The 11079-nt window shown below is 37.3% G+C and overlaps 1 protein-coding gene across 1 annotated transcript; it reads left to right on the top strand.

The window, feature by feature from the left end:
• The first annotated feature begins 3701 nt into the window (after window positions 1-3701).
• iapp (islet amyloid polypeptide) lies at window positions 3702-6305 on the top strand. Its single transcript, XM_026148100.2, has 4 exons — window positions 3702-3990; window positions 5218-5314; window positions 5563-5703; window positions 5793-6305. Exons 2-4 carry the CDS (start codon window positions 5235-5237, stop codon window positions 5965-5967), a joined length of 396 nt encoding a protein of 131 aa, XP_026003885.1. The 5' UTR covers window positions 3702-3990; window positions 5218-5234; the 3' UTR covers window positions 5968-6305.
• Window positions 6306-11079: the final 4774 nt, after the last annotated feature.

The following is an 11079-nucleotide window of genomic DNA, read 5'->3' on the forward strand; positions in this document are numbered from 1 at the left end:
AAAAAGGTCAGAGGTTTATCACTATGCAGTAACCAAAAAACAAAAAAAGAGTATCTCCAGATTGTGCAGCAATTTCAGAATAATTTTTCTCAACATGAAATTGTGAGGACTTTAGGACAAGCCTGAAAAAACATATCAGGTGCCTGTGATCTTCAAGTGGCACTGCATTAAAAACAGGCATGATCACTGACGTGCCATCCAGAAATGCAGCCCTGTCATGCAAAAAAGAAGCCATAAGTGAACATGATCCAGAAACACTGCTGTTGTCTGTGGACCAAGGCTCATATAAAATGGACCGAGGCAAAATGGAAAACTGTTCTGTGCTGAGACAGACCGACCCTTGAAATACTTTTTGGAAAACATGGAGCCCAAATACTTCAGACTGAAAAGCAGACTTGTCATTCAGGAGGAATATGTAGAAATGTGTCATGAATGTTGAAAACGTTTTAGAGGAATATATTTTTAACCCTAAGGCCAATTCGAAATTGTATACTGCATTTGTTTCAGTAGCATGGCTTCATAGTAGAAGAGTCTGGATGCTAAACTGGAATGCCTGCAGTCAAGATCTTTTATCAACTGAAAACATGATGAGATGAAAAACATTCCAAACAAGATCAGGAATATTGATACGTTTTAGGGGATGGGGGGTATTTTTAGACTGTACAGTGAGGCTCAAACATCAAGGTGAAGTAGAAAAGACTAGATCACAAATGTAGCTGCTAAATGTGTCTTTGTTTTCACCTGCTGTTTTGACCAGTGTAAAAATCTGTGTGCTTGATTTTGCATCAGGTGGGAAAAGGTTGAAAAGAAAAAACACTCCAGAGAGGTGTGAGAGAGAGTTGCTGTGTTAAGAGTTGTGTGAAATGTACAACCAGCCTATGCTGTTAAGCTCCGGGCAGCAGGAGAAAATAAAAGTATTTTTAGGTGCAGATCCTCAGTAGGTTTTGTCCCTAAGCTTGAATCTTTCATGTCACATTTGGTCTTTTGAACAACAATTCCTAATCAGATTTAAGTTTAGGCAAAATTGAGGACTTGTTTTGCGCACAGAAGTATGTCTTAAAGTATGTTTCTTCTCATTAGCAGAGATATTTTTACAAATACCACTGAAATATGAGGGTTTCTCTGCACTTATGCACGCTGTCCAAGAAGAAAGAAAACACCAGAATCGTAACTTTATGCATAAGACTGCTTGATGTACAAGAGATATTTAGTAGGAAGGTAAAAATGCATTCACAAAGCAACAAAACAAAACACCTTCCTGACTAAGATGTCATTAATGCAATTAATTCAAAAAACATGCTATTTGGTTTCCATGTAGAGGTAGATGTTGGTGACGTCAAGTGTTTATTTTTATCTGTGGATGCATCACGGGCCAGAGAGTTGACACACACAGGTTTCGTGTGTGAGTGCTCCTCCCTCGAATAAACAAAAGTGATGAAATCATGTGACCAAAGAGTTTTTCCACACCAATCAGGTAATGCATCGTGCCAAACTGCCCATGTGACAGTAGTTAACTACAAACATGGAAACATTTCCAGGCGTCGATGCTCTCAGTGCAAACAAGTCATAGCACTGCGCTGCTGGCACTCCTTGCTTACGTCCGAATGATTCTCCAGTGAGGTTTCATCCCACTTAGATTCAGTGCTACAAGAATACTAATGAACCATGCTGACCATATTTATTGATGCTTACAAGCAAAAATCTCTGCACTAAAAGTGAAAGGGAGAAAAACTGGATTAAACAGGATTTGATGAAGCTTGTGAAGGTTCACTTGGTTTTGTGTGAGCTTTGTTTTTGTGCTAAATCAAACTGTAAGGTTGGACTTCTCGCATGTACAAAATCAATCCAAGGCACCACATGATGACATGACTTGACTCAATGTTTTCCAGGACTTCCATTAAAAAAAAGAAAATTTCTTTTCTCTCTTCTTCCTCAAAAAGTTGTAAATTACCAAAAGTCCTGAGGCACAAAATCTCTGGTATATAGCTAAATCAAGTAATTGTTTTCGGACTCTCGCGTGATTATGCATTAATGTAAATAAATCAGTCACAACTTTGAAACTTTGAGCTGATATTGTGCAAAGAAATAATAAAAACCCATGTAGCTGCAGAGGAATCAGAAAAAATATCCTGTCACTGTCTCTGCAGTTACCTTTTTTTTTTTTTTTTGAAGCTTACAGGAAACTGGCGGAGGTGTTCATCAGACCGCAGTGGGTTTGGGGGTGTTATACGTCCATTAAGAGTGCACTATATGTCTGTTAGCTCAATCTGCGGTGAAAACCACTAGCACTTACCAGCAGCCTGCTGCCTGTGCTGGCATCTCCCCAGTGAGATAGTAGGATGCTCTCTTTGGCTCACCAGTAACAATAACTATGACATTAAGAGTCATGCACTGTTGTTGTGAAACTGATGGTCTTTTTTTTTCTTGCAGTGTTTTATGAGTACATTTTTATGAGATATCTTTCTGTGAAAACCACAGCTCATCAGAATTGTCTATTTGTATTTGCTGCTTATTTTCAGTAGATTTATATAAATGTGTGTTATATTAAAACATACTATATATACAGATTTATAATACATATTACATTACACATTACTTAATAACATGATTATCAGTTCAAAGGGAGGCTGATATTCCCTGATTGTAGATGGGAATTTTTTCACACTATCTGTCTAAGTGCACCTTATCGTTCAGTAGCTTTTAGAACCACCTTTAGCAGCAATAACTTGAAGTAATCATTATCTGTGTGACTTTATCAGTCTCTCACATTCCTGTGGAGGAATTTTGTCTCACTCTTCTGTACAGTGTTGCTTGCGTTCATTGATTTTTGCAGGCATTGATTTATGCACAGCTCTCTCAGCATTTCAGCCAGGTTGAGGTCTGGACTTTGACTGGACCATTGTAACACGTTCATTGACTCTGTGAGTCACTGCAAGGTGCCCAGGTAACGTGGCTGTAAAACAAGCCCAAATCATCACCCCTCCATCGCCATGCTTGACAACCGGTATGAGGTGTTTGTGCTGATATGCTGTGAACACAGTGCTGTGTAGTACGGCCAAACAGCTCCACTTTGGTCTCATTTGCCCAAAGGACATTGTTCTAAAAGTCTTGTGGTTGTTAAGGACACGTTTTCTGTTTAGATGTGGTGATTAAGCGCACAAGTCAGAGAGCAATCTCTCTTGTTCGGTTTTTATCTCAGTAAATAAAACCTCGATCAATCACCTCTTGGATTCCAAGCGATGCATATTGTTTACTTAAAAGAAAACAACTTAATATTTGCTTATACAGTCTTTAGGAAACTAAATAAGAAGATGCAACTACTAGTCTAGTTTTCAACTTGTCACACTGTTGGGTTGTGCGGTTCTAAAGTGTCTCAAATTTTACCATCAATTCATTAATTAATACTGTGTTGCTTGTGACACGTCCCATCAAAATAATGAGGCACCATTTATTATTGATGATAATTCATCTTCACATGTTTTATTCATCGTCGTTGAAGCCCAGAGGAAGGCGCTAAGGCCAGAGTTTGGTGACCTACAGTAAAAGTTCACTACATGTCTCAAGGTAAATAGGAAGACAGCCTGACAGTGTTCTTCTCCCTGGTGTGGGTTTGTGGCGGGTCAGTCCCATCACGGCAGCTGATGACAATAGTGACGACTGTGATGATGAGGATGGTGACGTATGCAGACGTGCGTGTGTTTGTGTCTGTGTACTGTGATTATCTTTCGTTCTTTTTTTTTATTCTGCTCATGTGAATATTAAAGAGTGTACATTACGGTAGAACCGAGTGTTATATGACATGTATAAGACCCGCTTTATTCCCTACCCCACCCTTTTGTAGATGAAAATGCAAGGCTATATTTGGAGAGAGCTGATGTCACAAGTGGTTTGAGCAGAGAGCCTATAACTGTTGCAGTCGGCTTGTGTGACAGTCTGACAAACCTTGGAGAGCTCCAGTAGCAGACTGGGATCTAGCCAAGACTACAGAAAGTGAGTATTTTGTCTTTCCTATGGCTTGGATGTCTTTTTCCCCCACAGGTTTTATTTATAGTTGTTAATGAGGTGCTAGAAGAAACTGACATTTATCTCAGTTTTTATATAGTAACATTTTTCTTTAAAAAATTAAAAAGGGAATATTTTAGTAAGTCTATTTCTTGCATATTTTTTAAGTAAGTAAAAGAGAGGTTAGAAGATTAAGTAAAAGATTGAAATTCACATAGAGCACAGGGAAATGTGTAGATGAAAGCTACATTAAGTTAGATGATTCTGTGGAAATATAACTAAGACTGAAATGTACAAAAACGGAAAAAAAACAAACTATTTATTTAAAAAAAAAATTATGTGTTGTTCTGTAAACAGATGTAACAGTGAGATTGCTGCTACTATTTTCATACGACTAACACAATAAAAGACTTTGTCATCATTTGAACACATATGCAGCTGATTAATTAGTAATGAAATGTTATAAAATGATGTCATTATAATCTAACATTTAAGCTACTCAGCAAATTTGGATATATATTACAAAATAATATATTCCTAATTACTTTTACTTCAAAATCAAATCCCGAAAATATTGCACCCTATACTAAAATTGCACATGGTCAGGACATGTTTATATATTTAAAATATATCCAATGTGAATAAAATGATGCGTGCATGTTCAACATTTAAAGCTGGTGCCATTAAATTACCTTTAAGAAACCAGTACTGGCAAATGTACTGTCCTAGTTGAAGTAAAATTCTAAATGAATCCATCCCATATTGTTTTTGCAAAGTCAGCTCAAGTGTTCCTTCAGATTTGCATTTAAAAGCAACTATATTCTAATTATTGTGCTGCACGTTGCTGAAGTTGAAATAATGTCAGCATTTCCAGGAACAACAAGCTTTGTTTTTCAGACTGCTCCTGCTTGAAAATGTCTGCTTGCTCCATTTTATGGTGGAAAAATCCCAGTATCAGATGAGTCGATACCATGGATTTAATTGCTTTTAAAACTATTTCAAAGATTTTTTTTAAAAATGCATTTTTGGCAATCTAACTATAACTTTATTGCATTTTTTTCAAATATAATTTAACATAGCTTAACACTTATGTTAGACCCTGACAGCTATTTTGATGATGTACCTAATTTGTTGGGAATCAGACAAAACTATCACATGTCTCACTGGTTTTCCCTGAAGCACAATAAACAAATGTAACTCCTGTTGTGTTTGCAGGTAATCACGCTTACAGCATGTATCACCTCAGGGTGCCTGTGCTTCTTCTCATGCTGCTTGTGCTGCTGCACTGCATCACCGCTGCCCCAAGCTATAGGTAAGCCAACACATTCAAAGCAGAGAGCCGAGGTGAAGGAGAACTTTGGCTTTCATTTGGCTCAAATGTTGATAATCAAAGATGGAAACCAACTGTGCTCATTTGTGGGGAAAGTGTTTCACTGTGCAGGGAGAAGTGGGGCTGGAGCTAAGTGGCCACTTTCTCTCCTTGTTCTCGGGAGTTGTGGATATCTTCAAGAGCCTATCATCAATGTCAAATGGTTTAGCCCTTTGTCCTCTGTGATTCAGGTACTTCAGTCCCAGCTCATCCAGCGAGCAAGAAAGCGATCTCCCAGATAGCGAAGCCTGGTTGCTTCCCGGGCTAATCTCCAACCCATTTCTCAGCCTCGTGGGTACACGGCCACGAAGGGGGCTCACAGCTATGAACAGGTAGCAGCATTATTGCTTGATTTCATTTTAAAAAAGTTGAAATCTACGAGTATTTTTGTGGTGTTTCTTAATATCTGTGCTTTTCTTAGTCACCATATAGAGAAGAGAAAGTGCAACACAGCCACCTGTGTCACCCAGAGGCTAGCAGACTTCCTGGTCCGTTCCAGTAACACTATTGGTACTGTGTACGCACCAACCAATGTGGGATCTGCCACCTACGGCAAAAGAGGCCTACTGGAGCCTTCAGGCTACGTGAATCTCTAGTGCCAACTGAGGAAACTCCACAGCATTTGCAGCAATCCTCACAGCTCTGATGATATAACCAATCATGTAACAATGATTGTGAGAATGACATATATATATAATGATGGCAATGATGGCAATGATCACAGACTTTTCTTGATTACTTTCTTAACTTAAGAAACAGTGCCTTTGATTTAAAACATCACTGTATATTTTTTTCTGCCTTTTTGTGTGTTGTGGCTTCATATGTTGTTGCACAATGGCATGATGGGAATAATAATAATAAAAAACAACCAAATGTTAAAGTAATTCATGGGAAATAAAATAAAGGAAAAACATGTAAAGCAATATAAAATAAATGTTATTTGTTGTTTTGATAATAAAATTGTAAAAAAAATATATATATATTTATATTTTTTAAAACCTTTATGCATTTTAAGCCACATTATTGTATTAGAGCTGCACGCAGGAGCTGTGAGCTGTTAGCATCCATCTGATGAGTACAGAAAACGTTTTCTTTCAGGAGATGTCCATTAATCAAATAAAAGTATTTCACTTTGATTATGAGCAAACTCTGAAAGTTGCATTGCCACTGGAATAAACTTAAAAATGAAGTAGCCATTCTATTTCACGCAGCTCATTAATTCACCCAGCTCCATAACACCAAGAAATAAACAACTCACGTTTGCCATAACGTCAAGCTTTCATGAGGAACACAGCAGCCAAAGAAACTCAGAGGAAATGCTGATAATTCAGCCCCAAATTCAATCTCATCTTTCACTCTCATCACAAGCAAACGATGGTTCAGCATTTTGAGAATAACACTTGTTCACTTTCTTGCTAGACAAGATAAACACCACTTTCATTTCTGTAAAACAAAAAAGTCGTATATGTTGCTGACGCAAGCAAATGCTCAAGACACACAAAACAGGGGAAGCGGTAGGAACTTCTGAGGGACTTTTAACACTAAATAATTAGTCTGACTTCCTGGTATTATGAAATGCAGAAGCTTATGAGGTACCATTTTATTCAAATCATTTTTAGTGCCTGTTATTTGAGTCCATATCAAACCAACTTTGCACATCAATGCCATGAAGACGATGCACCCCAAAGCATCCAAAAAGTACCTTAAGTGGCGTGCTATGAACTCATCGGCCACCGTATTATCTACACCTTCTTAGTCCTTCGTTAAAGCCACTTTTTTTTTCAGGACACTCTTAATTCTTCATGGAAGAGATTCAATGAGTTTCTGGAAACATTCCTTAGAGTTTCAGGCCCATATCGACATGACAGCGTCACACAGTTCCTGTAGATTTGTTAGTTGCACGTCCATGATGTGACTACACCTTTTCACTATACTGTTTAAGTACAGGGAACTCATTGTCAAGTTTGAGATGATTTGTGACATGATGCTGAAAACAGCAATCAGAAGATGGGTACACTGTGGTCATACAGGGACGGACATGACCAGCAACAATAGTCAGACTGTGGTGTATAAATGTTCAGTTGGTACTAAGTGTCCCAAAGTTTGCTACACCATTACAACAACACCAGCCACACTGATACGGGGAAGGATGGATCCATAGTTTGATGTTGCTTACAGCTAATGTCACAGCAAATAATTGAGACTCATTAGACCAGGCAAGTTTATTCCAGTTTTCCAATTTTTGTGATCCTGTGGGAATTCCAGTCTCAGCTGTGACAGAAATAGTACCCGATGTGGTTTCCTGCTGCTGTAGCCCATCTACTTTGTGACTTGATGTGCTGTGCATACATAGATATTCTACTGCATACCTTGGTTATAACAAGTGGTTATTTGAGTTACTGTTCCCTTCCTATCAGCTCGAGGCAGTTTGGCCATTATCTTCATTTTTACCCAGAGAACTGGATGTTTTAGATTTTTCAGACCATTCTCTACAAAAATCCTAGAGATGGTTGTTTGGGACCATCCCAAAGATCAGCAGTTTCTGAAATACTCAGACCAGCCTCTCCCGTCCCAACAACCATGCCACTCTCACAGTCACTGTCATATTTATTCTGATGCTCGGTTTGAACTTCAGGAGTAGACTCAGTTGTTGCCATGTGATTTACTGATTAGATATTTGTGTTAAGGAACAGCTGAACAGGTGTAGCAGAGAAAGTGACCAGTGAGTGCAGGTTTATAGTTTTTATATTGTACCTTACTTCAGTATGTAACCTTCAGTATGTAATATTGCACAGTATATACTTCAGGTGACTAATTTGATTTATGCTACAGTGTAATCAGATTCACAGCTCTTCATCATCATCATCATCATCATCATCATCATGGCCCTCTTCATTAGGCCGGTTCTGCTTTCTTCACTTTCTCCTTTATAATTTCCCACCTGCTGAGGGAATTAACTAAAGAATGATGTGACATTAAAGATAGATAGATAGATAGATAGATAGATAGATAGATAGATAGATAGATAGATAGATAGATAGATAGATAGATAGATAGATAGATAGATAGATAGATAGATAGATAGATAGATAGATAGATAGATAGATAGATAGATAGATAGATAGATAGATAGATAGATAGATAGATAGATAGATAGATAGATGGCTTAGCTTTCACGTAATCTGTAAATAAATCTCCTCACTTCTTTTTTAAAACTCCTGCTCTGGTGCCTTTCTCTCATGCAGATGTGAAGATACATGAATAGGTAAAGTTCCCCATTCTAAGCTAAGTAAAAGTCTAGTAATTGCCACAAATACTGTATTCCCATATAGTCATGTGTTGCCTTTCTGCAGAGGTTATTCAGGGTAATGAATATCAAGAGGCGACGTATGACGCACAGCATTAACCTCTGTTTGATTAGCAGCGACCCAATCATCTCAGACACTGACATCAACACTCCCATGCACGGTTAGCACCTGCATAAAAGGTTTTTCAAAAATAGAACAAATGCCGGCTTTTGCTGATGAATCCAAAAACAATGCAGCCATTATCCCCCAAACACTCTGACGGTGAATGGGGATCATGTCAAGATCTGTCGATTGCCTCATGTAAAACCACAAATGGCACTGCAACTGCTATCTGCTGCGGGGTTGTTTATCACTGCGGTAATGACGGTTGATGAATGTTTTGATGGAATTTTAGATCTGATTCATGGCCTGGTGACCACATTGATCGGTGGCATTAAAGGTACAGTTGTGTTTCAATATCAACAAGAAGGTTGCTGTGCCACCAAAATTCAAAACAAAGGACTTTAACCTCCTCTCGCTACTAAATTGATTTACATGTCTTTTACAGTAATAAAGGGTCTCTGTAGTGACTAAAATGATTAATTTCTCTGATGCTGAAAGTGTTATTGTTATATATATATATTATATATGTATTATATATGTATATATATGCCAAGAGAGCTTCACAAATTACAGCAAATATAACACATATGAATATCACAAGTAAAGAAAAGAGCAACAAGTTGCACCTCAACCAGATTCTTTGGTAGTCATCAACACACTCCTGGCATTATTCTGGCTGGATATTTGACTACTTTTCAGTTGCCAGGAAGTAACAGTTGGCAGCAATTCAACGAGACAAAGAATTAGACTAGACTGATGCTTTAAGTAGGCATGTGAGGTAATATGGGAAACTCGAGAGTACACAGTTAAAAACTAAACACAGTTAAAACTAAACAGCCATAGTAAGACAAGGGAGCTAAAATCCAATGCATACAAGAGAAGCGCTACCAAAAAATCCCCAAAAAACAGGATGTATGACAAACAGAAAAACACCTACCACAGAGACTAAAATATGACAACATGATTGAGGGAATAAAGGTGAAATAAATGGAAAACTTGAAGCCTAAATTCTAACCTATGAAGAAACTCAAAAGATATTCTTCATAAGCCTGTCGTACAGGAAACCATTAATCTGAGTTATTATTGGTTTTTCACATACTGCTTTTGCAGTTAAATGAGCAGCTTTTGGCTTAATTGGTGTTAAATAAATAATAACATGGTCTAACAGGTCATGTTCTGTAGTTTATCTGAGGTTGTAGTCTTCACATTTTTAAGATCTAATAAGGAATAGATTATTTGTCTTATGCCCTGAAACATAAACCATTAAAACTAAAGGACTGACTGTACATAACCAGAAAGAATGTAAGCTTCATTAATATGTAATATAATGAAATAACGATGAAAATATTATTAATAATAATAACAATAAGAAGAAGAATTATTGATGAACAACAATAAGACAGAGGGTCATTTTATCCAGAGACCAGGCGAGCTACACTTAAGGCCAGTGTAGCATCACTTCTCTTAATAATATCTGAATGTAATCCAAAATATTAATACAAGCTGGTTGTTTCGAGCTGTTTGAGCCTTTTCTCTGAGTTTCTTAAAGAATGTTTCAAGAATTTGTATCTTCAAATGGGGACTTACGTGGACACATACATGTTGCATAAGAGATCTTCATTATATTATATATTATTTATTTGCAATCACAAAAAACAGGGTACAAAACTCAGTCTGTCTCCAAACAATGACCTCCACCCTGTTTCAGTACTATGGACAGATCTCTTCTGAACAAAACAAACAGTGCTGTCCTTGGTTCTGAAATCTGAAACAATACCCTTTATTGTTGTTGATTTTAATTTTGTTATTGCTTCTTTGACTGTGTTTCTATTTACACAAAAAGATTAAACAGAGAGGTAAAAAAATATGGACGCAAACACTAACAATTAAACGGGGAAGTAAAATGTATCCAATAATACTGAGCAAAAATTTTGAGGCACCCCATATTTCTTTACATGTTGCACAGAAAATTAGAAACATTTATTGAAACATGTCCAAACATAAATGAAAATACAGTACATCTGCTCTAGTTTTTTGGGCCTGTCACTACTTCTTTTCTTTTCTTCCGTTTGCCCAGCTTTCCCCTCCCTTTAAGAGCATATCTCAGGACACCATGCTGAGATATGCACGTTTCTGTCTAAAAGCTAAAAAAAAAAAAAAAAAAAAAAAGAATACGTTTTTGAGACTAGCTGATAGCAACAGTGCTGCTAATACGAACTAGTTCTTTGTTGTTATGTGTAGACACAACACTGGTTCATTCCTCGAGTTAGGTGACTTTTTATTTTACATTTGAATGTG

Source organism: Astatotilapia calliptera, chromosome 17, assembly GCF_964374335.1.
Source record: "Astatotilapia calliptera chromosome 17, fAstCal68.1, whole genome shotgun sequence".
NCBI classification, from domain to species: domain Eukaryota; kingdom Metazoa; phylum Chordata; class Actinopteri; order Cichliformes; family Cichlidae; genus Astatotilapia; species Astatotilapia calliptera.